Source organism: Rhinatrema bivittatum, chromosome 1 (genome assembly GCF_901001135.1).
Source record: "Rhinatrema bivittatum chromosome 1, aRhiBiv1.1, whole genome shotgun sequence".
Lineage (NCBI taxonomy): Eukaryota > Metazoa > Chordata > Amphibia > Gymnophiona > Rhinatrematidae > Rhinatrema > Rhinatrema bivittatum.
This window is the reverse complement of record NC_042615.1, coordinates 505,682,645-505,710,422: the sequence shown is the minus strand read 5'-3', so window position 1 is coordinate 505,710,422 and position 27,778 is coordinate 505,682,645. Positions and strand designations below refer to the sequence as shown.

The 27,778-nt window shown below is 47.7% G+C and overlaps 1 protein-coding gene across 3 annotated transcripts; it reads left to right on the top strand.

Moving 5' to 3' along the window:
- The first annotated feature begins 147 nt into the window (after positions 1-147).
- LOC115096161 (adiponectin receptor protein 2-like) lies at positions 148-26,970 on the top strand. Of its 3 annotated transcripts, none has more exons than XM_029610684.1 (7): positions 148-591; positions 972-1,245; positions 3,808-3,979; positions 4,221-4,333; positions 18,966-19,149; positions 26,374-26,567; positions 26,682-26,970. In XM_029610684.1, the coding sequence occupies exons 2-7, from the start codon at positions 1,135-1,137 to the stop codon at positions 26,805-26,807; spliced, it is 900 nt and encodes a 299-aa protein (XP_029466544.1). In that variant the 5' UTR covers positions 148-591; positions 972-1,134; the 3' UTR covers positions 26,808-26,970. The 3 variants fall into 3 exon arrangements, with proteins under 3 accessions (XP_029466544.1, XP_029466538.1, XP_029466533.1); XM_029610678.1 differs by having other exon boundaries at positions 164-518; positions 4,147-4,333; positions 18,966-19,153; XM_029610673.1 differs by having other exon boundaries at positions 164-591; positions 4,147-4,333; positions 18,966-19,153.
- The last annotated feature ends 808 nt before the right edge of the window (positions 26,971-27,778 follow it).

Below are 27,778 nucleotides of genomic sequence, written 5' to 3'. Positions count from 1 at the left end.
GTAGTTGCGAATGAAGGCTCACTGTGCCAGATCCCAGCTCTGATTTGGCAGGAAGCCCTAAGGAACAGAAAGAGACTGCCAGATAACTGAAAAAGAAAGCAAGACATTTTAAATGAATCACGGCTTCCAGTGATCACATCTGACGGTGCTTCATTTTCCAAGCCAGATAGATAATAATAATAGGTGCTAGGGCTGGAAATAGCAGAGGCCTAGCTGTGCATGGTTTAGAATCCTGAAGAGCCATGCAGACTGTGGGGAAGGATTCTTACCTTCCTCAGCAGGACTCCCTGGCAGGAAGGCCGAGGGGTGAGGGAAATGTCAGCACTGTTTGGATCTTTGCCCAGAGGCCCAAGATACATTCATTACTGTGTGATAGCACAGCTGCTTATTATGATGTCACATATTCGCATCACAAGGCAGGAAAGAGAAAGAAAGAAAAAAATAAAAAGCCTAAGGGCTTTGTAAGGGAATCAGGGCTATAGGGTTCCAGTATGTCTGATCTCCAGTAAACTGCAGAGGTGGTGCTGAGAGTTTAACAGATAGGTGTTGGTGCTGGAGGGGAGGGAGGAAGTCTGCCTGTGGGAGCTCTAGGTATGATGGAAGGTACCAGGGAGTAATGGGGTCATTTGTCAGACAGGGAGAGTTTATGGGAGCATTTTTGGAGGAAATAAAGGAGTCCTGGGAGTGCTGAATTGGAGGAATTATGAAGGCGCGCATAGGAATCAGAGGTTTCCATTTGTGGAGGGAGGGGTCTATGCAGTGTAATTTAGGGAGGTGAGAAAGATGGACCTGGGGATGGAGATGTTAATATGGGGGCAAGCTCTAATGGGACTACTGTGATACCTGTGGCATTGTGGGGAGTGGAGGGCGATTCCCTTGGAGTGAGGGAGAGAGGCAGGGAGAGATCCCAGGCAGCAAATTTAATCTTATTGTTTGCATTACTGAGTCCCATTCTCTCCTATATTCTACAGGTGAAAAGATGAAACCAGGGGCTGAGAGACCAAGAGCGGTGTGCCCTGGGGTCAATCTAAATCCACTCCCTTAGCTGTTGGCTAGTGGCACTTCCCCTTCCCTACAACCTCTACTCCCTTTCCAGTCCTCTTCCTTTTTTGTTTTGACGCCCGTTCAACCTTCATGCCCACCTCTGACTCCAGTGCAGCTGTACGGGAGCACCCTGACAGCCAAACCCCCAGTTCAGCAGAGAAGCCAGAGGAAGAGCCTACCAAAGTCACCAGCAGGATTTCAGTGAGTAGGACTGAATGGTGGAGGGGAATCAAACCTGAGCAGAATCACTTTATCTCCCTGTGCCTTGTCTCTGATACCCAGCTCTGTCACTGACTTTCTGTGTGTGACCTCAGGACTGAGTCACTTTATCTTCCTGGGCCTCGATTCTAAGCCCTAGTTTTGTCATTGACTGCGTGACTTTCGGCCTGTTTTGATTAAGAAAAGCTCAGTCCTGTTTGAAATTAAACAAATTAAGTCTTGATCAATCAAAATCCGAGGTTCTTTGGAGCAATTTCCAATCTTTAAAAGTAATTATGAGCGAGTCTGATGTGTTTACCAGATATGGCATAAATCTCAGTGATTATTAACACAGAGGCGTGGATTTGTGTTGTACTAGTGTTAGTTTTTATATATTTTTTTGTCTCGTATGGGTTTGCCTAAGAATATATTTTGAATAGCTTTATGTTGAATGTGAGAAAAATAAAAAGTTTGGAAAAAGAAGTAATTATGCCTGAAATCTCATTTGATGGAACTGCTTTGAAACTGAATGATGAAGTAAGACCACTAGTTGTAATCATGGATTCCATCTCAAATTAGCAAGGTTGCAAAGAGATTCTTCTTTCACATACAGAGACTTTCTAATTTAAATCCTTTTAGTTTTTATAACAAAAAGTTTTGCTCATGCTCACCCATGCATTAATTTTAATGAGATTGAATTACTGTAATTCTTAATTTGTAGGTCTGCCTGCTAATGCAAAGTACTGCAGCTCTTTCTTAAGTATTTTGATCATGCTGCACTGGCTCCCTGTTTTGTTTTGTATAGAATTCAAGATTTTATTATTGGTTTTTAAGGCGGTGCATGCTCTGGCTCCTGATTATCCGTTTTCGCTTATAAAGTCAAACCGTCCCGTGAGACAGTTGTGCTTAATGGATAAAGTGTTACTAAATGTGCCTTATAGATTGAGGTCGATGGATACTAGGACAAAATTGTTTTGTTTTTGTAGGACCCTGATTATGGAACACTTTACCACTGACAATTAGAGAGTCAAAGTTGGTAACCTGATTCAAAATGTTTATGTAAGACCTGGCTTCTTTGTTCAGGAGGGATTTACTATTTCATTGTTTTTCACACATTTTATTAGAATGGTAGGGGGGACCCCCAAAATATGGTGCTCTATTTTTGAGCCTGATGAGACTGTGGGCGGGGAGACCCGGGGAGTTGTAATTGTGCCTTGTTTGGAAAGCTTTTGTGCAAGTAGTCCTAATAGTTGACCACTGTGAATGGCATTTTAGATGTGTGAGCATGTGATAATGTGCTTATGGTAAAGGGGTATGTCTGTTCCCTTGAAGTGTTGAGGTTTTCTGATTGGGTGACCAGCTTTGTAATGGGAAATATAAAAATGAGACCTTTAGATGGGTTACGCCCTTTTTATCCCCTGCCCTTTCCAGCTAGCTATGTGTGATCGTCTTGAGTACTCACCCTAAAGGCTGCTAGGCCCAGCCGCCCTTCACTGGGACCCTGTAAGGGCTTTTTCCCCTCAAGAGGCCAGGAAGAAGAAGTTTCCTCTTCCTCAATGAGCGTACCAGAGGGGTCACTGGCCGAAGAATGGAGTGGTGTTTTTCCTCCTCCCGAGGAACTTATTCAAAAGGTCAAGAGCAGGGGGTTCAAGAGTGGGGAAGGTCCGAGCAGAGGAGTGCCTGCACTGGGAGGAAGGTGGTGAGGGAAAAGGTCCAAGACCACAGGAGGATTGAATAAAACCATTTGAGATGTGAAGTTGCATTTGGCCCCTTTTGGATGCGAGTCTTGATTGTGGGTGTGCACAAGGGGACCGGGACACCCCATCCCTTAAAAAGGCATGAGTGTTGAGTAAAGTATATAAGGGGCAGTAGAGTCTCATAAGACACTCGCAGGTTATAATTTTAATGCTCCCAAGATCCTGATTGTAGAATGCCCATGAACTTCTGATAACTTCAGCATTGATGTTGTGCTCACATCCATGTTAAATAGTTAAAAGCCGGTCCATCCAGCTAACAAAGAAAAGTGTTTGGAAGCCTGACTATGGTGTCTTCTGCATGTATTTGGCCAGTGCTATCAGATGTTGGGCCCGGAGTTCATGGAGGGGATTGAAAGGGGGGGGGGGGGTGCTCCCTGTACAGTCAGGAGAAAAGAGGAGTGAGGTTATTGTGGTACCCAGGCTGTCCCTGTACAGGTCCCACATCACCACCTGCATGACCATTCGAAGAACCCACAAAATAAGGTTGGAAGAGATGACTCTTACACAATGGGAAACCCCATTCTGTCATTTTATGTACTGGTTATTCTGTTTTGTTATGAAATTGTGAATATTGTCTTCTTGCTCTGTGTGTTCACAGTGCATGCATGTTGCATTTGTACATCACCTCAAGACTTTGTGAATGGGGCGATTGATAAATGGAGTAAATAAATGAACCCTTAGTGTATCATTGGGTTCCAGCAACTTCTTAGGCAGATCTCCAAAGTCCAGGGCCCATTTGAGTTTCACTGAGGCCGCACTCCTCCCCAGAACCCTGTGTCCTGATTGGTGAGTTTTCTTGCCTTGGCAGTTATGGAGGGGAAGCTGGCAGGCTCTGTCCCATGCCCGGCTCCCTGATTGGCTGCAGGATAATGATTTCTTGCTGCGGGGGCACCGCCCACCCCTGTTCTCCTTCCGAGCTTGTTTCCGCAGCATCTTCCGCCTGCATACTGAAACTTGGAACATCTGGACACATCTAATTGGTGAGTACCAGCTCTCCCATCTCTCTTTAATTTTTATTCCTGGTGATTGTAAATAAGAGGCCTTATAGAACTGAGTATTGACCATCATCCTCAACTGATAACTGTTTTGGGTTTTTTTTCAAACTTTGGTCTGCTTGTGTCTTCTCCCTTGCCCCTCTGTTTTCCAGGCTGCCTCTTCTTCCTGATTCTTGGCATTGCTTACATGTTCAGTCCCAACCTGAATTATGTGGCTTCCTTGCAGGACAAAATGGTCCTTGGCGTGTTCTTCTTAGGGGCTGCCCTTTGCATGTGCTTCTCCTGGCTCTTCCATACCTTCTACTGCCATTCCCAACAGGTGGCTCTTATCTTATCCAGGTAAGTAAGGCAACGGTCTCTCCCTGCCTGACTTTTTTCTGTCTGTCTCTTCCCTCCATCTGTGTGCATCCACCTTCCCCCCTCACACTGCCCTTTGCCTCTGTTCCCACCATCTACAGATGCTTTTATGTCTGTCTCTCTGTCTTACTCTCTCTTTTAGTCCTATGTAATAAAGTGTGCAAAGCTTACAAGCCAATGCAGAAAGGCGCCTTCAGTTACACTGCTTTGCCTGCGTGTAAATGCTCATTTTATGAGTGTAAACGTCACTGCCAATGCAGCAAGGAATTTTATGCTCACAAAATGGGCTTTCTGAAGTGGGAGCGCTACTTAGCACCTTTGCATGGAAATCCCATGGAAATCAGGTCATTAAGCAGTATTTCCCCGATGCAGAGCAGTCCGTTGGCCTGGCTGTCATTTTCTTAGCGCTGGAAACTTAACTCCAGGGTCAGAGATGGAGTTGAGTTTCCAGCACTATTGCAATGGCACTTAAAACCATTAAAAAATGGAAAACAAATGTCAAAACACTTTGGGGCGGATTTTCAGAGCCCTGCTCGCGTAAATCCGCCCAAACCGGGCGGATTTACGCGAGCAGGGCCCTGCGCGCCGGGAAGCCTATTTTACATAGGCCTCCCGGCGCGCGCAGAGCCCCGGGACTCGCGTACGTCCCGGGGTTCTCGGAGGGGGGCGTGTCGGGGGGCGGGGCCGGAGCGCGCGGCGTTGCGGGGGCGTGTCGGCAGCGTTTTGGGGGCGGGTACGGGGCGTGGCTACGGCCCGGGGGCGTGGCCGCGCCCTCCGTACCCGCCCCCAGGTCGCGGCCCGGCGCGCAGCAGGCCCGCTGGCGCGCGGGGATTTACGTCTCCCTCCGGGAGGCGTAAATCCCCCGACAACGGTAAGGGGGGGGTGTAGACAGGGCCGGGTGGGTGGGTTAGGTAGGGGAAGGGAGGGTAAGGTGAGGGGAGGGCAAAGGAAAGTTCCCTCCGAGGCCGCTCCGATTTCGGAGCGGCCTTGGAGGGAACGGGGGGAGGCAGCGCGGCTCGGCGCGCGCAGGCTATACAAAATCGATAGCCTTGCGCGCGCCGATCCAGGATTTTAGGGGTAGATTTTAAAAGAAGCGCGATCAGCCTACTTTTGCTTGCGCATCAGACTCAAGCAAAAGTACGCTGGATTTTAGTAGATACGCGCGGAGCCGCGCGTATCCACTAAAATCCTGGATCGGCGCGCGCAAGGCTATCGATTTTGTATAGCCTGCGCGCGCCGAGCCACGCTGCCTCCCCCCGTTCCCTCCAAGGCCGCTCCGAAATCGGAGCGGCCTTGGAGGGAACTTTCCTTTGCCCTCCCCTCACCTTCCCCTCCCTTCCCCTACCTAACCCACCCGCCCGGCCCTGTCTACACCCCCCCTTACCTTTGTCGGGGGATTTACGCCTCCCGGAGGGAGACGTAAATCCCCGCGCGCCAGCGGGCCTGCTGCGCGCCGGGCCGCGACCTGGGGGCGGGTACGGAGGGCGCGGCCATGCCCCCGGGCCGGAGCCACGCCCCGTACCCGCCCCCCAAAACGCTGCCGACACGCCCCCGGAACGCCGCGACGACCGGGCCCGCCCCCCGACACGCCTCCGACACGCCCCCCTCCGAGAACCCCGGGACTTACGCGAGTCCCGGGGCTCTGCGCGCGCCGGGAGGCCTATGTAAAATAGGCTTCCCGGCGCGCAGGGCCCTGCTCGCCTAAATCCGCCCGGTTTTGGGCGGATTTAGGCGAGCAGGGCTCTGAAAATCTACCCCTTAGTGGATACGCGCGGCTCCGCGCGTATCTACTAAAATCCAGCGTACTTTTGCTTGAGTCTGATGCGCAAGCAAAAGTAGGCTGATCGCGCTTCTTTTAAAATCTACCCCTTTGCAGATAAGTACCGACCTATCCGGATATGTGGTGGCAGCCACCACCACTTAGCCAGATAATGACTTCTCTAGCTATGTGGCACGTTTTGCTGTTGCTGCCGCTATATGCCCCCCTTCCTGAGTTAAAATGTGCATTCATCCTGTGCCAAATGCGCATTTTACATGCAGTCAGCTTTCTTTAACTCCCTTTGTATTTGGATACCGTTAGCTTACTGCATTGGGAGTTAAAGGAATATATTTGCCTGTGAGTTAGAGACCTGTGCACTGAATTGCAGCGCACAGCTCCGTCGCTCAGCTTCCTGCATGGGCCTGTTAGTGCACTGCTTTAATTTGGCTGTAGGGCACATTTTTGTGCCCTAAAGATCTATCTAGTTATCTGACACTGGCAAGTTTCTGTCTCTTAGCCGGATAAGCTGGTACTTATCTGGGTATCTGGCATTGTTTGCCGCTAGTTAGCGGAATAAGTACTGACTTATTCGGCTAAGTGACAGCAGCTCGCCGCTGCCAGATAACTGGATAGATCGGTACTTATCCAGGTAAGTGGCAGAGGTGGCTGCCAAGAATGTTTAAATAGAATTGTTTTCTTGGTACCTCGCACTTTCATCTAAAGTGCTGAAGTATCTGTTTTGAAATGGTCTCCAAAGTATAATCCATAAATACAAGGGAAGACTCCAATATCATGGTCTTTCTCGCCTATAAGCAGACATCTTGCTAGCATTGAAGTATAAAAGTCTGTATGTGTAATTGCAATTAGAAGTCTTCTCTCTTTGTACAGAAATCTATTTTTGTAACTTTAGAGACAAAGACGTTTCTTGCAGAGTCACTAACCATTTTAACAGTAGTCATTTATTTTAAGGAAAGTTGGTGAAAGACAGAGAATTGCCATAAAGGAAGATATTTTTTTTCTGTTGAAGCTCTTCCTGGGCTTTAAAAAAAGAAGCAATAAGGATTACAAATTCAAACTGCAGAGGAGATACAGAGATTTGAGTTCAGGAATAGTAGTACTTATCTGGCTATTTGGCAGTGGCGAGCTGCTGTCACTTAGCTGGACAAGTCAGTACTTATCTGGGTATCTGGCGCTGTTCACGGCTAGTTAGCTGGATAAGTACTGACTTATTCAGCTAAGTGACAGCAGCTCTCTCTTACTAGATAACTGATTAGATTGGTACTTATCTGGGTAAGTGGCCGCAGGTGCAGCCATTTACCCGGATAATCTTTCACTCGTTGCCTTATTATTTCCAGAGCAGCTGCATGCTGTTATCAGGAGGGTTCCGCTTTTCTTCTCTCCTTACCATGATGCCTCCCTTCTGTTTCATGAGTTAACATGTGCATTTGGCACTTGTTAGTTTTTACTTGTTTTTTAACTCCAGATGCATTTGTATAACATTGCAATCAGGAGTTAATAAAAATTTAACCTGAGCATTAAAAATGTGCGCTGGAAACCAGTGCACGGTTGTTTAATGCTCAGCTTATTGCATTGGCCTGATGGTTAGAGCAGATTTTTTTTTCCTTCACCCCCTTGAGCTGAAGTAGTTTTTACTTTTATTTACTTCAATGAAAAGTACATGAAAGTTAATGATCAGTAACTCACACACACACGGGTTCTCGAGGCTGGAGAGTCCTGGACATAGGATCTCTAATTTTGGGATCTCCATACTGGGGACTTTCTGATCTGGGTTCCAGGACTTCAAATCATGGACTCCCCTGCCCAGAGCCCTGAGTCTATGACTTTCACATGCAGGAAGCATGAGTTCAGGATCCCTCAGCCAAGAAAGCCTGAGTCTGGGGTCCTCATATCCAGGAAGCCCATGGGGGCCCCTGAACCCTCAAATCTATTCATCATTATGGGCCCTTCACCCCATAAGTTCATCCAACCACTAAAGTACATCCTACTCTAGCCCTTCTATTGACTAAACTGCCTCCCCACTATAAATCACCTACCCATTAAAGCCTCCCTACGCAAATCATCCATCCCTCACTATGATCCTCCAACCACTAACCCACTCCCTACTCTAGCCTCACCCTCTCACTAACCTACCCCTACTCAGCCTACTCCCACACACTAGTGCATCCCACTGAATCCCCAACCAACCTATGCAATCCTAATGCCCCCAACTGACCAGTACCAACCCCCTAATGCCCCCAACCCATTAATACACATCCATAATGCCCCAACCTGCCAATTCACTCATAATGCTCTCTAATCTACCTATGCACCCCGCTGATTTCTAAATCACTAATACACATCCCTAATACTCCCCAACTGACCAACACATTCACTAAGTCCCTCAATCCACTAATGTATCCTACTGACTCCACTAACACATCCCTCTAATGAAGGAGTGGACAAACTACGGCCCGCTGGACAAATCCAGCCTGTGGGAGAAATTAAAAAATGCATTAGATGCGGCCTGCCAAGGCTTTTGCAGCCTACCCCAGTTCTCAACAAAGTCATCAAAGACCCAAAACATTGCCTTTTTGCTAACGCGCTGAAACGGGCCTTTGATTGATTGATTGATTGATTGATTTTTCTATACCGAATCCCGATATTCTGGAACAATCATACCGGTTTACAAATAATAAAAGTCCTCATAAAATACATAAAATGATATTAGAGTATAAATAATACATAAAAGCATCATAAAAATTGAAAAATTAGATATAAGAGATTATAAAAACAATAAGATAAAATAGGATAACAAAACATATAAAAACTCCCTGCTTGCACTCCATACTAAGAGAATGGATTTTACTGTTAGACTGATGACGTCAGCAGCTGGGCAGGCAGGCAGGACAGCACTGGCGCACAGGCAGAACATTGGTGTCGGCATGAGACATGGCTGATGAGAGACCTCCTCCGTTGGCACTGGCGGGAATATGAGAGACTTAAGAAACATGGCAATGACGTCCACCAGAGCCGTAATTAGTCAATTCCCTGAGCAGCAATTGTGATTAGTCTAGACTGTGGAATAAACACAGCTACTGCTGAGTTAATTGTGCAAAGAGTTATAGAAATTGAACAATAGCCATGTGTATTTAAGGTTACTGTGTTTTAGTAAACACAATTGTGGTTCAATTAATGGATGCCAACTACTGCTCAGTTACTGTGGAGGCCACTGAACTCACCAGACAGCTGAATTCAGTGACCTCTACTAAACCAGGGTCTAAGACTGGGTGATGCATTAGTGGCTGTTTTTGATCTCAGTCTCTGGGTGGGTTTGTAGGGGGGCAGGCAATCTTTCAGATAGGTAGGGCCTAGTCTTTTTAGGAATACATAGGGCCTTATATTGTAACCAGTAGAGAACTGGAAGCCAGTGGAGGCTCTGGAGGATTGATGGAAATGTGGTCTCTGTAGTTGAACCCAGATAGCATCTAGGCAGCAGGATTCTATACTAGCTGTAGGCAATGGAGGAGTTTTGTGTGCAGATCATGTACAGTGTGTTGCAGTAGTCCAGTCAGGAAAGGACAAATGCATAGGTCAGGGACGCCAGATGGCCTGTCTCCAGATACGGTTTTATCTGCTTGAGCTGCCTGAGGTGGTAGAAGGCCACTTTGGATATCTGAGAGTCCAAATGTAGTCTGGATTCTAGGATCACACACAGACTCCAGATTTAGGCTTTTATTGTGAAAGGGGTGTCATTCAGTATCAGTTTGAGGTCGTTGTGTGGGGAAGGCGTTGCATCTAGGACCAGTACCTCTGTTTTGTTGGGGTTTAGTTGTAGTTTGCTTGAACAGAGAGGCAACGGTCTGTTCTGTGCAACACGGCATCTCGGTCAGATCCCAGTGAGAGGAAGACTTGAATGTCATCGGCATAGATGAAGAATTGGAACCAGGATTTTGTGATCTCATTCATTAGGGGTCTGAGGTAGATGTAGGACAGGGTTTGGGAGAGCATCACATAGCAAGGGTTTGGCGGTTGAGGGAAGTCACCCATGATAACTTGTTGTGTTCTTTTGTTATAAATGATTGGAACCATTGGCCCCTGAGGCCAGTGTCAGCCAGTCTTTCATGGTCAATTTTGTTGAAGGCCACTGAGAAGTTGAATAGGACTAGGACAGAAGGCTTTCCTGAATCAGAGGCTCTGAGAAAGATGTCAGGTAGAGTCAGGAGGATTGTTTTGGTACTGTGGCACTTCTTAACACCCAAGTAGTCTAGGAAATGCCTTCAGTCTAGTAGAGTTTGCAGTTGGTGGAGGACTACTTTTTTGATGACTGTGGTTAGCCAGAGGGGTGTTGAGATGGGCTACAGTTGTCTAGAACCTTGTGGTTGAGGGAGAGTTTCTTGAGGAGTTATGTACAGCTGTTTTACTTTGGAAAAAAATCAGTAGAACTAGGGGTCACGATTTGAAGCTCCAGGGAGGAAGACTCAGGAAGTATTTCTTCACGGAGAGGGTGGTGGATGCCTGGAATGCACTTCCGGAGGAAGTGGTGAAGACTAAAACTGTGAAGGATTTCAAAGGGGCATGGGATAAACACTGTGGATCCATAAAGGCTAGAGGATGGGAATGAAGAAAAGAGCCATGGGGTGGATTACTGGAGTGGAGGCTACTACCTGGTGATTACTACCCTTACTCAATAAGCCTTCGCATGGTTAATGCAACTCCAACATTGCTCTCTGCTTCAACGGCAGGGGGAAATGTGGAAAAGAGGATTTGCATTCAGACAACAACCAACAAGGACTGAACTTCACAATCTGGGTAAATAAATAAGCGTGGGGGATAGCTTGCTTATTACGGCGGTTACTACCCTAAACCACTTAAGCCTGATACTTCACTTTGAATGCATATACAGCGTTGCTCTCTGCTTCAACGGCAGGGGGCAATGTGGAAAACAGGATTTACATTCAGACAACATCCAACATGGCATTGATCTGTGCAGTCTGGGTAAACAAGCATCGGGGTAACTTACTTGATGCGGCGGTTACTACCCTTAACCATTAAGCCTTATGCTCACCTTTGATGCAACTCCAACATTACTCTCTGCATCAGTGGCAGGGGATGGCAGGAAACTTGAATCGAACAATTACCAACAAGGACCCTGAAATTGGTGGTTGGTGAAACAGATACTTATGGGAAAATAAGTGTGGGAGCTTGCTGGGCAGACTGGATGGGCCGCTTGGTCTTTTTATGCCGTCATTTCTATGTTTCTATGTTTTCTTTAACACGCTAGGCCTGGGCAGATCTTTAGGACTTTGTTGGCAAAATGGCAGGCAAAGCTTTTGCAGTCATCACTGGAGGGTGGTGGGGCTGTCATGCTTGGTGTCTAATTAGAGGAGGTCTGTGTGGATCCTGAACAGTTCTTCAGTGCTGTTCTCAACACTGGCAATTAGTGATAAGAAGTCATTTTTATTTTGGTGAGGATGATAGCTCTGTTGTAGGCTGGTTTACATTTTCAGATTGTCAGATATGGAGCCGGATTTCACAGAGTGTCTTTCTAGAATTCCTTTTTTATGTCATAGGGTGTGTAGTAGATTTGACAGAGATTTGCCTTGCTTTGGAACATAGGTTCTTCTTGTGGCTAGTCTATCCAGTGTTCTTGATAATGTACCATGTTATCTGTGGTGGGTTGAGGTGATGTGGCAAGTACGAGATGGAGGTTCTCTAGGAGAAGTCCCAGGGTGATCTTCTTAGTGTTGCGGGTTTCTTGTGGTGAGTGGGGGCAGATGATGGTGGTCCAGTGGGTGGACAAGGATCACCAGATGCTGTTCTGACCAAAACAGAAGTGAGACTGGATTGAGGGAGGTTGAAGGCAGAAAGATGAGATCAAGGGTGTGCTTGGCTCTGTGTTTGGACTCGTTCACACACTGAGTAAATTCATGAATGTCCACGCCTTCAATGAAGTCTTCTGCCGGTCTGCACCATTCCATCTTGTTAGTTAGACTGTAATAGCCCAATAGAGATTACTGGGCTTGTTTGGATCCTAGAAAGCTTGCAGTCATAAATCCAAAGTCTTCACTATTAAAATAAGAATAAAACTAGGGTTATGTTCATTCTCCGTTCAAGGCAGCAGAGCTTCTTAAGGACCCAGGTATGGTCAGATGTAAATGGGGACCATATAGCAGTCTAATATTCTACTCAGTGACTCTGCCATGTTTTTCTCAGAACTGATGGAACAATATTTTTTTAAATTTATAGAAATAAAGACCATCCAGTCCATCCAATCTGTCCATCCTTGTCTCCTGCTCATCTTTACAATCCTTTCCTCTCTCTGTGCTTATCACAATGAAACATATAGAAACATAGAAACATAGAACTGACGGCAGAAGAAGACCAAATGGCCCATCCAGTCTGCCCAGTAAGCTTTGCACTTTTTTTTTTCTCATACTTCTGTTAGTCTTGGCTCTTAGAAACCTTTTGGTTCTATTCCTCTTCCACCCCCACCATTAATGTAGAGAACAGTGTTGGAACTGCATTTAAATGAATATCTAGCTTAGTTAGGGGTAGTAACCGCCGCAATAAGCAAGATACACCCATGCTTTTGTTTACTCAGACTATGTAATTCAGTCCTTGTAGGTTGTTGTCTGGATATAGATCCATTTAGCTTCATTCCCCCTGCCGTTGAAGCAGAGAGCTATGCTGGATATGCTTAAAGTATCTGTCTTTCTCCCCTGCTGTTGAAGCAGAGAGCTATGCTGGATATGCGTGAAGTATCTGTCTTTCTCCCCTGCCGTTGAAGCAGAGAGCTATGCTGGATATGTGTGAAGTATCTGCCTTTCTCCCCTGCCGTTGAAGCAGAGAGCTATGCTGGATATGCGTGAAGTATCTGCCTTTCTCCCCTGCCATTGAAGCAGAGAGCTATGCTGGATATGCGTGAAGTATTGGTCTTTCTCTCCTGCCGTTGAAGCAGAGAGCTAAGCTGGATATGCGTGAAGTATCGGTCTTTTTCCCCTGCCGTTGAAGCAGAGAGCTATGCTGGATATGCGTGAAGCATCAGTCTTTCTCCCCTGCCGTTGAAGCAGAGAACTGTGCTGGATATGCATTGAAAGTGAAGTATCAGGCTTATTTGGTTTGGGGTAGTAACCGCCGTAACAAGCAAGATATTCCCACTTTTTTGTGAATGCAAATCCTTTTTTCCACTTTTCCTCTTGCCGTTGAAGCTTAGAGCATTGTTGGAGTCGCATTAACTGTGTGAATGTTTATTGAATCCTTATTCAATAAACATGTTTATTGAATCCTTAAACATGTTTATTGAATCCTTATTCAATAAACATTCACACTATTCAATAAACATTCACATTATCTCCAGGCAGTAGCCGTCATTCCCGCAAGCCACCCACTCTTCATTCACGTCCTCTAGACTTTATGGATCCACAGTGTTTATCCCACGCCCCTTTGAAGTCCTTCACAGTTCTGGTCTTCACCACTTCCTCCGGAAGGGCATTCCAGGCATCCACCACCCTCTCCGTGAAGAAATACTTCCTGACATTGGTTCTGAGTCTTCCTCCCTGGAGTTTCAAATCGTGACCCCTGGTTCTGCTGATTTATTTCCGACAGAAAAGGTTTGTCGTAGTCTTTGGATCATTAAAACCTTTCAAGTATCTGAAAGCCTGTATCATATCACCTCTGCGCCTCCTTTCCTCCAGGGTGTACATATTTAGAGTCTTTAATCTCTCCTCATAAGTCATTCGATGAAGACCTTCCACCTTTCTGGTCGCCCTTCTCTGGACCGCCTCAATCTTGACTCTGTCTCTTTGGAGATACGGTCTCCAGAACTGAACACAGTACTCCAGGTGAGGCCTCACCAAGGACCTGTACAAGGGGATAATCACTTCCCTTTTCTTACTCGATATTGCTCTCTCTATGCAGCCCAGCATTCTTCTGGCTTTAGCTATCGCCTTGTCACATTGTTTCGCCAACTTCAGATCATTAGAAACCATCACCCCAAGGTCTCTCTCCTGCTCCGTGCACATCAGCCTTTTTCCCCCCATCAAATACAGTTCATTCAGATTTCCACTCCCCATATGCATGTCTCTGCACTTCTTGGCATTAAATCTCAGCTGCCATATCTTCGACCACTCTTCCAGCTTCCTTAAATCCCGTCTCATTCTCTCCACTCCTTCCGGCGTGTCCACTCTGTTGCAGATCTTTGTGTCGTCCACAAAAAGACAAACCTTACCTTCTATCCCGTCCGCAATGTCGCTCACAAAGATATTGAACAGGACCGGTCCCAACACCGATCCTTGCGGTACACTGAGTAAAACCGCTCTCTCTTCAGAAAGAGTTCCATTTACCATCACACATTGTCTTCTGTCCTTCGACCAGTTTGTAATCCAGGCTATCACCTCGGCACTCACTCCTAAGCTTCTTATTTTATTCACCAGTCTCCTGTGCAGGACCGTATCAAAAGCTTTGCTGAAGTCCAAGTAGATGATATCGAGTGCTCTTCCTTGATCCAATTCCTTGGTTACCCAGTCAAAAAAGTCAATCAGATTTGTCTGACAGAACCTTCCCCTGGTGAATCCATGCTGCATGTGGTCCAGCAATTGTCCTGACTGTAGATATTTCACTATTCTTTCTTTCAACAGCGACTCCATTACTTTTCCCACCACCGAAGTGAGGCTAACCGGTCTGTAGTTACCAGCCTCTTCTCTGTTCCCACTCTTGTGAAGCGGGACCACCACCGCTCTTCTCCAATCACTCGGCACCACTCCCGTTTCTAGGGATCTATTGAATAGGTCACACAGCGGACCCGCCAGCTCATTTCTGAGCTCCCTCAGTATCCTGGGATGAACCTTATCAGGTCCCATGGCTTTGTCCACTTTCAGTTTCTCCAGCTCTTCCCATACATTTTCTACTGTAAATGGAGTTACATCTACTCCACTCCCCTCCAGTTCCTTGTTAAGTAGCAACGGTCCTTCACCAGGGTCCTCTTTAGTGAACACAGAACTGAAGTATTCGTTTAATATTTCTGCCATTTCTTTGTCTCTCTCCACACATTGATCCTTTTCACCTTTCAATTTCACTATACCACTTTGAACTTTTCTCCTTTCACTGATGTATCTGAAAAATGTTTTGTCACCTCTCTTTATCTCCTTGGCAATCCTCTCTTCTGCTTGACTTTTTGCCGTCTTGATTGCTTTCTAGAATTCAGATACTGTCCTTGTCTCCACCACCTTCACTGAGAGGCTGTTCCACTGTCCTCGCTGTAATAAAAATATTTTTTTAGATTACTCCTTTCACCCTCATCCCTTGACCCCTCATTCTAGAGACTTCTTTCTGTTGATAGAGGCCTGCCTCCTGTGCATGGAAATCTTGGAGTTATTTAAATATCTCTATCATATATCCCCTATCCTAACTTTTCTCCAGGGTATACATAATTAGATCTTTAAATCTATCCTCATATGCTTTATAATGAAGACCACCATAATAAAGTAGCCAACTTCTTGACTGACTCCATCTGGTTTATATCCTTTTGAAGATGCGGTCTCCAGAATTATACACAGTATTCCAAATGAGGTCTCCCCAGGGTCTTATACAGGTGCAGTATCACCTCCTTTTTTCTGCTGACCATTCCTCTTCTTATGTCATCTTTCTGGCTTTTGCTATTGCCTTATCCACCTGTCTGACCATCTTTCGATTATTAGACATGATCACCTCAGATTCCATTCCTGTTTTGTGCACATAAGATCTTCATCCTGTAGGCATGACTCTGAATTTTTTAGCATTAAATCTTAGTTGGCACACTCCACTTCAAGCTTCACTAGATCCCTCCTCATGCTTTCCACACATTCCAGAGAGCTTACGCTGTTGCAGATTTTGAAATCATCTGCAAAATGGCAGACCTTATCCAATACACCTTTTGCATTATCACTAGCAAAAGGAACCACTTCTGCCACACATCAATGGTAACCCCCTCTTTCCTCTTAGTGAACTCTGTTTATCACTACCCTGTGTCACCTCTGACTTAACCAGTTTCAAACTCAGTCATTTTAGGGCCTATACCTGGGACACTCAGTTTGCTTATCAGTTGCCTATGTATGTAGAACCACCTTAAAGATGTTGCTGAACAGGGGTGGTGGAATGTCTTTTTGTTTTGGGATGGGACAAATCAACCAAATTCCGCCCACTTCCCATCCCCTTCCTCTCTCCCCACCAGTCTCTCTCTTTCCACCTCCCTCTCACTTCCTTCATCTTCCTCCCTCCCCCACTGATCAGCAACAGGAGCAGGAGAGCAGTGGTGCCTCAGGCTGCTTCTCCCTCCTCCTCTGCCGCTTGATCCAGCTGCTGCTTGGAACTGTGCGGCTGTACAGAGTCCTGTGCAATTCAGAACATCAGTCATGCTCAGAGCTGCAGAGGTGGAGGACGTGGTCGATGTACTCTTGCTCTCCTCCTACTGCTGCCTGCCCGACCCTGCCCCAGATCTCCCTCTGCAGTTCTGCAGGTAGGGCCAGATCATGGTTGGGCCGTGGCCCACCCCACTCTGATACCTATATTGCTGATATCTAAGTATACTACATCCAAGGCTCTCCCCTGATGTAACTCTCTGGCCACCCACTCAAAGAAATTGATCAGATTTGTCTGATAAAGCCTACTGCTGGTAAATCCAAGCTGCCTCAGATCTTGCAAGCCATTGGATTCCAAAAACTGCACTATCCTCTGTTTTAGCAGTGATTCCATTAGTTTGCCCATCACAGAGGTCAGCAAATAGTTCCTAGCCTCTCCTTACTTCCACTTTTGTGAATAGAAATCACATCTGCCCATCTCCAGCCCTCTGGAACTACTCCTGACTCTAAAGAAGCATTGAAAAGGTCAGCACCAAGCTCCTCACAAACACAGCCTTCTGAAAATTGCTTGAGGTCTAGCTCTCTTCCATTCCTATTTGTGGCAGTTTTCTGTGGTCCTGCTCCAAGCCCTTCCTCGGTGAACAATGAACACAAATGTATTTGTTAGCCGGGGCAGCAGAATGCCTCTTCATTTGCAAAGCAAGCCAACAAAGCTCCACCCCTTGCTACCCCTTCTTTTCTGACCCCCCCCTACCCCCCTTCTGGTCTCTTCCCCTTCCCTGCCCTCACCCCCTTCCACCCCTACGTGACCCCCATTTTCCCCGCTTACACTGATCAGCGGCAGGAAGAAGAGAGCGGGGGTTCCTCAGGCCCACATCCTGCTCCTCCTCTGCCACCTGGCTCAGCTGTTCCTATGAATGATGCAGCTGTACAGAGTCCCTTGCGGTTCAAAGAAGCAGTCAGGCCCAGAGCTGCAAAGATGTACTCGGCTTTTGCACCGCTGCTGTCCTCCAGCTGCTGAACAGCCTGCTGCCTGCTTATCTGACCTGGCCCCGGATCTCCTACGGGGATTCTGCAGCAAGGGCCAGATTTTAGTCAGGCTATGGCCCTGTAGCCCACTCCATTCTGACACCTATGGTTATTAAGCAATTCTACTTTATTCTCGCCAGCCTCTCCACTCTGTCCCTTCACCTAAGTCTTTCAATCCCGTTTTTGTACTTCCTTCTGTCACTACTATATCTAAAAAAAAAAGTCTTGCCCTGCAGTTTTACCGTATTTTCTGTATTTTCTTACATGTGCATCGTTGCATTCCTGACCTCTTTCCCAGCTTCTCTTAGCTTTTCCAGATATTGGTACTTTGTAATTTGTAAATACTACCTTTTTTTTCCTCACCTTTTCAGCTGTTTCTGCAGAAAGCCATAGCAGCCTCTTTTTTTCGTTTTCCTTTATTTACTTTCCTCCTTAAATATGTTGGCATTTCTAAGATTATTTTGACTGGGTGCACCATTTCTCCTGCATTAGAGTAGGCCCAAAAAAAATTTCAATAAATGTAAAAAAAAAAAAAAAAAGAAGAAGATAGAAACATAAAAAGCAGTTTCTGGTGGATGAGCAAAGGCATATATCTATATGTTTTTTTTAATGGCCCAACTGCTTGTGCTCCTTTCGTCTTCGAAGAAAATCAGAAACTGCCTCTACTGCAATAGAACACCGTGAGCCTTCAGTCACAATAACTCAGGGGAGGTGATGCGGGTGGGAGTGGGGTGTGAATGTGTTTTATATCCCCCTCCCTTCTCAGTCCAGCCAACACAGTAACACAGTAGACAGCTCCCTCCAGAACTCAGCTAACATGGATCCCAAATCTGGCCACTACGTGTCACTGCTGAACTCCTTCCCCCTCCCCCACCGGCCCATCAGCCCACCACCCAGGGGCTGTGAATGCTGCTCCTGGAACATCTCGCAGCCCTGGCCAAACCGGAGGAAAAGAAGACCTGAACTGACCTGGGAGTCGAACCTAAGTCCTCTTACTGGCAGTGCGTGGCAGCGCTGTGGAGCTTCCAGGCTGTCCCAAGCAAAAAAAAAAACCTTAACAGTTTTTCCAATTATCTGAAAGTGATGTAAGGAGACAGGCAGGTGCTCTTCTATTCCAAAATATTAATCCATAAGAAATAGGAGCCTGGAATTTATACATTGGCCAAAAGATGGCACCATTACTATATTATAGTCACAGATTCATTGTTAGTATTTTATTTTATTAATATTCCTGTCCTCATTGCAGGGATTATAATAATTAAAAATGCCCAACAATTTTGTTGATTTCCTCTTAAATAATACTTATTTTTGTTAAATTTCAGTTGATTGTTTATTTATTTAGTTTGATAGGCAAAACTAAATCCACTGGGAAACACAGGCATGTGAATCACACCTTACTGTGCCTATTCTCCCACTGGAGTCCTGTTTAATATGGTTGTAGAGATTGCTTTAGGCTGCACCTCACCATCTTTAACCCTTTTGCTCTCCACAGGCTGGACTACTGTGGCATTGCAATCCTCACTATGGGAAGCTTCATCCCTTGGCTCTATTACACCTTCTACTGCTCCCCGCAGCCACGCATCATCTACCTTGTGGCCATCTGTATCCTAGGGGCCACTACTATCATCATCACGCAGTGGGAACGGTTCTCCAGGCCAGAGTACAGAATCTTCCGCGTAGGTAAAGGAGGAAGGGGACAGAAAAAGCAGGGACTGTGCCGAAGGACTGAGTGTCCTTGTAACAGTTCCTGCTGTCAGATAGCAAAGACAGTGCAGAAGGACAGAGTGTCTCTGTAACACAAACTGCTGTGAGACAGCAGGGACTGTGCAGAAGGGAATGAGTATCTCTATAACGCAGCCTGCCTTGAGACAGCAGGGACTGTGCAGAAGGGATGAGTGTCCCTGTAACACATCCTGCCATGAGACAACAGGGACTGTGCAGAAGGACTGAGTGTCTCTGTATCACATCCTGCCATGAGACAGCAGGGACTGTGCAGAAGGGATGAGTGTCCCTGTAACACATCCTGCCATGAGACAGCAGGGACTGTGCAGAAGGGATGAGTGTCCCTGTAACACATCCTGCCATGAGACAACAGGGACTGTGCAGAAGGACTGAGTGTCTCTGTATCACATCCTGCCATGAGACAGCAGGGACTGTGCAGAAGGACTGAGTGTCTCTGTATCACATCCTGCCCTGAGACAGCAAGTACTGTGCAGAAGGGATGAGTGTCCCTGTAATACATCCTGCTGTCAGATAGCAGAGACAGTGCAGAAGGGATGAGTATCTCTGTAACACAGCTTGCCTTGAGACAGCAGCAACTGTGCAGAAGGACTGAGTAACCTGTACATACCAGGATCAGTCCAGACTGCTGGGTTATGCCTCTCTTCCAGCAGATGGAGTCAGAGAAAAGCTGAAAAGCACCCATCATATAACCTGGTGTGCCACCTGCGATCCCTCAGTATTTCTCTGACTCCAGCAGATTGAGAGGCATAACCTGCGGTGCTGGTTCTGACTAAATTTACCGGGATTTGTTCCCGTCAGGTTTGATTTCACTTTTTCAAACAACCTTTGACTAAATCAGACTTTACTGTAAAAAACAAAACAAAACCAAAAAAAAACCCCAATGAAAAGAAGGGCGTTTTTGAGTTTGCAGGGAAACAGCAGCTATCTTCTGGCAGGCAAGGCAGGGCATTGCCCTGCAGCTAATTTCCCGGAAAATTGGATTACTGACCCAGTGAGCAGAGGGGGAAAACTTACCGGTGGGCCGGTCACTCTCCCCCTCCCTGGACAGATCTGAAACGTTTGAGCCTTCAAATTATGGCCTGGCTGCCCACCAAGGCTGACATATAAAAAATAAAAAAAAAGGGGAGGGGGGGGAGGAAACTAGCATTATTTAAGACACTTTATTTTTATTTTTAGCTCTGTTTCCTCCCCTTGGTCAGTCGTTGCCTGCTCAAAGTCTCCCGGGCCTCCGGAGGGGGAGGAGATTTCACCCAGCTACTGCACTTCTCTTCTTCATGCTGCGTGGCAGTGCGTGTTCAGCGTGTGGAAAGCTGGGGATCCGGCTCTCCCGCGAAGGCCTCTGCTCCCAGTGCCTCCCCGGGGGCGAGGGGCCTTCACGCCGGCCAAATTCGGCTTGGGGGGCGGCCTTGCTGGGTCCGCGCAGTTGCCAGTCAGCTGTCAGGCAAGGGCCTGCCTCGCTCCCAATCAGCGCAGGAGCGGCGGCCATCTTGCCTGCAGCTGACAGGGACGCAGTTTCATCGGGGGAGGAGGATCCTTCCCCTTTGTTGTCCCCCCCCCCGGCTCTTAGTCCCCAGTGACCGCGCGGCTTGCAGGACACCTTGGCTCCGCCTCTGCCTATGTCGTCGGGGGAGCCCTTAAAGAGGCAGCACCCCTTTTCTTCTCAGTTTGTTCTACTGTTACACAAGGCATATATGGAAGCTGAGGCTGATGAGGAATTCCAGTCTCCTGTACAGGCTAAGATTTTCAGAGCTTCCAAGGATCAGGGGAGGCCTGAACCTGGCACTACGCAGCAGAATCCGGGGGGGGGGGGTTGTCGGACCCCCTTATTCCGGCGGATTCAGAATTTCTGGATCCCTCCACCCAGGCAGGGGTGATGGAATAGATAATGCCATCCCGGTGGAGGGGGATGATCCACAGGTACTTCGCTTGTTCCGCAGAGAGGAACTGGACCCCTTAATTTCTCATGTACTCCAGGAATTGGAGATCCCTATCCCGCAAGATGTGTCGGATAACTCCCTAGGGGATGTGGTTTTGGTGGGTCTTCGGGCTCCACCCCAAACTTTTCCGTTCCATCCCAAGCTTTTTCAGCTCATGTCCCGCGAATGGGAGACACCTGAGGCCTCATTGAGGGTTAGCAGGGCCATGGAGAAGCCTTACCCGCTTCCCAATGATTCACTCAATCTCCTTAAGGTTCCCAAGGTAGATTCAGTGGTCACAGCCATAGCGAAGCATACTATTATCCCGGTGACGGGAGGCACAGCACTCAAGGACCTCCAGGATAGCAAACGGGAAGTGTTACTTAAACGGATTTTTGAGGTGTCTGCCTTGGGGGTACGAGCGGCAGTATGTAGTAGCCTTATGCAAAGGGCTACTCTCCGTTGGGTTTAACAGATGCTCACGGTCCAGGACCTTCCCCCGGGGGAGGTCAAGCAGGCTAACCGAATGGAATCGGCAGTGGCCTATACAGCTAATGCCTTGTATGATCTCCTCCGTACTTCGGCACGCACTATGTCTTCGGCAGTGTCGGCCAGGCGACTTCTATGGCTACATAACTGGTTGGCGGATGCCTCCTCCAAGTCTCAGCTATGTTCCTTCCCTTTTAAGGGGAAATTATTATTTGGAGATGAGCTCGAACAGCTTATAAAGGCCTTGGAAGACAAGGTTTATAAGCTCCTGTAGGACAAGCCCAGGTCGGGCCACTCACCTGGTGCCTACAGGGGCCATTTTCGGGGGCAATTCCGTTTCAGGACTGGAAGGGGTTCCTCGTCCTATAACCCTTGACAATCGGCTACCCGAGCACAATCATGGACATATTCCTTTTGGGGCAGGCGGCCTCTGCGTACTGCAGCCACCCATGCCTTTGCCCACAACAATAAATCTCCCCAATGAAGGAGCGCCGGCCCATTCCTCGGTTCCACAGATCGGAGGTCGACTTTTGTGTTTTCGGGAGGAATGGGTCAAGATGGGAGGAGGAATAGCCTAGTGGTTAGAGCACTGGACTATGGACCAGGAGACCAAGGTTCAAGTCCTGCTATCGCTCCTTGTGACCTTGGGCAAGTCACTTTACCCTACATTGCCTCAGGTACAAAAACTTAGATTGTAAGCCCTCTGGGGATAGAGAAATACCTACAGTACCTGAATGTAAACTGGTGTGATATCTCAATTGAGATGAATGTTGGTATATAAAAATAATAAATAAAAAAAGATTACCTCAGACCAGTGGGTCTGAGGTAATCTTTGGATTTTGCTCGACCCCTGTGGGATCTCTTCCTGCAATCACCTTGCGGACCCCCACAGAAGCAGCAGGTCGTCCTCCAAACGTTGTCCCGGTTGAAGGCTCTTGGGGCCATTGTTACGGTTCCTGGAGCCAAACGCCGGACCGGTCGCTACTCCATCTATTTCATAGTACCCAAGAAGGAGGGCTCCTTCTGACCAATATTGGATCTCAAGCAGGTCAACAGAGTGTTGAGGGTACCACGGTTTCGCATGGAGACGTTAAGATCGGTCATTGCGGCTGTCCACAAAGGCGAATTTTTGGCTTTTTTGGATTTGATGGAGGCTTACCGTCACATAGGAATCCAACCATCCCATCAGAGGTTTCTGAGGTTCATGATCATGGGACATCATTATCAGTTTTGCGCCCTATCTTTCGGGCTAGCGACAGCTCCCTGCATATTCACCAAGGTAATGGTGGTAGTGGCAGCGAGCCTTTGACGGGAAGGCATCTTGGTTCATCCCTACCTGGACGATTGGCTTATACGAGCAAAGTCGGAGATTCTTTGCAGGGAAGCGGTTCGTTCGGTATTGCACCGCCTACGGTCCTTGGGCTGGGTGGTCAATTGTGCCAAGAGCCAGTTGATTCCCTCCCAGGTGTTGGAGATTTTAGGAGCCCGCTTCTATACCGCTGTTGGCAAGATTTCACTCCCTCTGGTGCAGATGGACCAGTTGATGTCTCAGGTATGACGCCTGTTATCTCTCCCCTCGCCCATAGTGTGGGACTATTTGCTGGTTCTTGGTTTTATGGCATCTACGCTGGAATTGGTTCCTTGGGCTTTTGCGCACATGAGACCTTTGCAGAGGGCAGTCCTTTCGCGTTGGGACCCCAAGTCGGAAGAGTTTCAACTTCCATTGCCTCTACTGGAACCAGCCAGGTCCAGTCTGGATTGGTGGCTGATTCCGGATCACTTACTTCCAGGGGTGGACCTGAAGAATCCTCAATGGATAATCGCGACTACTGATGCCAGCCTCTCAGGTTGGGGGGCAGTTTGTCAGTCAAGGTCAGCGCAAGGTCTTTGGACACAGTCACAGACCAAGTGGTCCATCAATTGCTTAGAGACCAAAGCAGTTCATCTGGTGCTGCTGCAATTCCTACCCCTGATCCATCACCGAGCAGTACGGGTTCTGTCCGACAATGCGACCACCGTGGCCTACATAAACCATTGGGGAGGTACAAGAAACCACCCTGTGACCGACGAAGCGGACATGTTAATGGTTTGGGCGGAACGCAATCTTGCCCGCATTGCTGCATCTCACATAGCCGGGGTCGACAACATTCAGTCGGACTTCCTCAGTCATCAGCGGCTAGATCCTGGAGAATGGGCGCTATCCGAGGAAGCGATGCAGATGATCTCGAGCCGGTGGGAGACTCCCCAGCTAGACCTAATGGCGACTCGTCTGAATGCCAAGGCGTCCCGTTTCTTCAGTTGCAGAAGGGATCACGGATCGAAGGTGGTGGATGCCCTGGTACTTCCTTGGCCGTATCACATCTTCCTTTATGTGTTTCCTCCTTGGCCGTTGGTAGGAAAGGTATTACGATGCATAGAATCTCACCAAGGACAGGTGATTCTAGTAGCTCTGGAGTGGCCGCGAAGACCGTGGTTCACGGATCTGGTCAATCTAGCGGTAGACGGTCCTTTGCGTCTCGGTCATCTGCCGAATCTACTCCATCAGGGTCCAGTATTTTTTGATCAGGCAGACCGCTTCTGTCTAGAGGCTTGGCTTATGAGAGGAGACAATTAAGAAAGAAGGGTTACTCGGAGGCGGTTATTACCACCCTTCTAAGGGCAAGAAAAACTTCTACATCTATCGCCTACATTCGAGTATGGAAGGTGTTTGATTCTTGGAGCCATGGGTTGACTTGCCCCCATTGGCCACATTCTTGCCTTTTTGCAGGACGGATTACGGAAGGGCTTGGCGTATAGTTCACTCCGAGTGCAGGTAGTAGCCTTGGGCTGTTTTTGTGGTAAGGTTGATGGTACTTCCATTGCTGCTCACCCAGATGTGGCACGGTTCTTGAAAGGGGCTAAGCACTTGAAGCCTCCATTGCGCGCGATATGTCCATCATGGAGTTTAAATTTGGTTCTCCGTAGCCTTTGCGGCTCTCCCTTTGAGCCTTTGAAGCGGGCCACATTGAAGGATTTAACGCTTAAGTCGGTATTTCTCGTGGCTATCTGTTTGGCTAGACGAGTTTCTGAGCTCCAAGCCTTGTCATGTCAGGAGCCTTTTCTGCGTATTTCTGATTCGGGGATTTCTATTCAGACAGTGCCCTCATTCCTTCTGAAGGTGGTCTCGGCATTTCATGTCAACCAGTCTATCAAGTTGCCAGCATTCTCTGTTGAGGATAGGAATTTGAGGAGGTTGGATGTCCGTAGAGTCCTTTTGCAGTACCTAGAGATTACCAATCCGTTCAGATTGTCGGATCATCTTTTTGTGTTGTGGAGCGGCCCTAAGAAAGGGTCTAAAGCTTCTAAGACTACTATTGCCCGCTGGTTGAAAGACGCTATTGCTTCTGCTTACATAAGTCACGGGCGCCCAGTACCAGAGGGCCTTAAGGTGCATTCTCTTAGGTCACAAGCAGCGTCATGGGCAGAAAGCCAATGTGTTTCGCCCCAAGAGATTTGTCGGGCAGCCACTTGGAAATCATTGCACATGTTTGCTAGACATTACCGATTGGATGTTCGGGACTCGAAGGTGGATTCCTTCGGCAGCAGTGTGCTTCGAGCTGGACTCTCCACGCCCCACCCCTTTTAGGGCAGCTTTGGTACATCCCAGCAGTCTGGACTGATCCTGGTACGTACAGGGAAAGGAAAATTAGTTCTTACCTGTTAATTTTCGTTCCTATGGTACCAAGGATCAGTCCAGATGCCTGCCCATTGGCAGGAGAGTTCGTATAGCAGTTTGTATTTCTTTTGACAGATTATTTCACAGACTATGCATCTACGCGACATGGCCAGTGTTGTTCAAGAAGTTTCTCTAAATGTTTACCTCAAGACCTTTAAGTTTGACTTGGTCTAGTCATTGGTTGTTGAATTAGAATACAATAAAATAGTTACAATAACAATTATTCATTCTGCTTTGATATTGATTATACTGAGGGAGCGCAGGTGGCACACCAGGTTATATGGTGGGTGCTTTTCAGCTTTTCTCTGACTCCATCTGCTGGAAGGGAGGCATAAACCAGCAGTCTGGACTGATCCTTGGTACTACAGGAACGAAAATTAACAGGTAAGAACTAATTTTCCTTTTCCCTGTAACACATCCTGCCCTGAGACAGCAGGGACTGTGCAGAAGGGTTGAGTGTCTCTGTAATACATTCTGCCACGAGACAGCAAGGACTGTGCAGAAGGACTGAGTGTCTCTGTAACACATCTTTCCCTGAGACAGCAGGTACTGTGCAGAAGGGATGAGTATCCCTGTAATACATCCTGCTGTGAGATGGCAAGGACTGTGTAGAAGGGATGAGTATCTCTGTAATGCACCCTGCCAAGAGACAGCATAGACTATGTAGAAGGGATGAGTATCTCTGTAATGCATCCTGCCTTGAGACAGCGGGGACTGTGCAGAAGCACTTAGTGTCTCTGTAATGCACCCTGCCATGAGACAGCAGAGACTGTGTAGAAGGGATGAGTGTCCCTGTAACACATCCTGCTGTGAGACAGCAGGGACTGTGCAGAAGAGATGAGTGTCTGTAATGCACCCTTCCAAGAGACAGCAGAGACTGTGTAGAAGGGATAAGTGTCCTTGTAACACACCCTGCCTTGAGAAAGCAGCAACTGTGCAGAAGGACTGAGTGACCCTGTAACATCCTGTCCTGAGACAGCAGGGACTGTGCAGAAGAGCTGAGTGTTCAAGTAATTTATCTCTGTCTCTCCCTACAGCAGTCTTTCTCGGTCTGGGACTCTGTGGGGTCATTCCCACCCTGCACATCACGATACTTGAGGGTTTCCTTAAAGCGAGCACATATGGACAGACAGAGTGGCTCATCGTGATGGCATTACTGTACATCCTGGGGGCTGCCTTCTACACGGCCCGCATTCCTGAACGCTTCTTCCCGGGCTGGTGTGACATCTGGGTAAGTCCCTGCACTCCACTCCCCTGCCTCATCTCCCTCAAAATTGCTCCTGCAAGAAGGGAAGACACCTATTGCGATGACAGCTTCTTCTCTCTCTGCCTCTCCCCCCCACAGTTTCACTCCCACCAGATCTTCCACGTGTTGGTGATCCTTGGAGCCTTGGTGCACCTCTATAGCATCTGGCGGCTGCAGGTCTTACGAGCGTCCCGCGGCGGGTGTGAGAGCGACTTCTTCACGTAATGATGAGGAAATCAGGAGGCAGCAGCTGCTTGGGTGAAAAGACAGCTGGGAACAAAAAACGCCAGGCTTCTCCTGCCCTCCATCCTCTCCAACCTTTGTGTTCAGGGTTATCTATGCCCCCAGGAAGTCTGGGCAGAGACTTATTGTAAACCACTGGACCTACTATTCTGTGTCTGTGTCTTTTTTTTTTATTAACATCAGCAGGGAGGAGGGTAAGGGAGGGAGGTGAGGGGCAGGGGATGGACTGGCTCGGCTATGGGTTTTCCCCTCTAGTAGGGGCCTTAGTTCTGTTAGAAGTGAGCATTGGGCTAACAAAGAAGGGGCTCTCATCAGGGATCCATCACAGTTAGTCTCTTTCCTCATGCATTCCCTGTGCAGCTATCACGTCTGGTTTGTTTTGCAATATCAGAGTTGTTCAGACTCGGTGGTGATATAAGCAGGCTTGCTGGTCCCCAACCTTAAGATCTACCAATAAACTGCTCCTGGTGAAAAGAAAAAGAAAAAAAAACCCCAACTAACTTTTGAGGTAAGAGCCAGCAGAGAGCCGTGACGTTTGTAGCACACGATATCTTCTCATCGAAGCCTGAATGACAGATAATGAAACTAGGGTGCCGGAAGGTTAACCGTACTCTGTAGCAGTGCTGCATGCTCACATAGCAGCAGGGATCAGGGCAGGATCCCCCCGACGCCTTCTGCTCCTGGGTGTGCCAAGGCGGCATCCGCTGCCCCATAGGGGAAGGATTCCCAACAGCACACACAGCAGCCAGACTCGGGGGGGGCATGCGCACCAGGGTTCAGCGGCCAATGTCTGTCACTTTGATAACTAGCAGGTCGATCCAGTAAAGTTCAGTTGAAGATTTCTCGTCTGTAACGAGCTCGCTGCGCACAATTCGGACGCGTAAGGCAAACCAGCGATACAGTCTCCAATTTTGCGCATCCGTAGTGCTTCTTAAAACACAGGTCGATCCAGT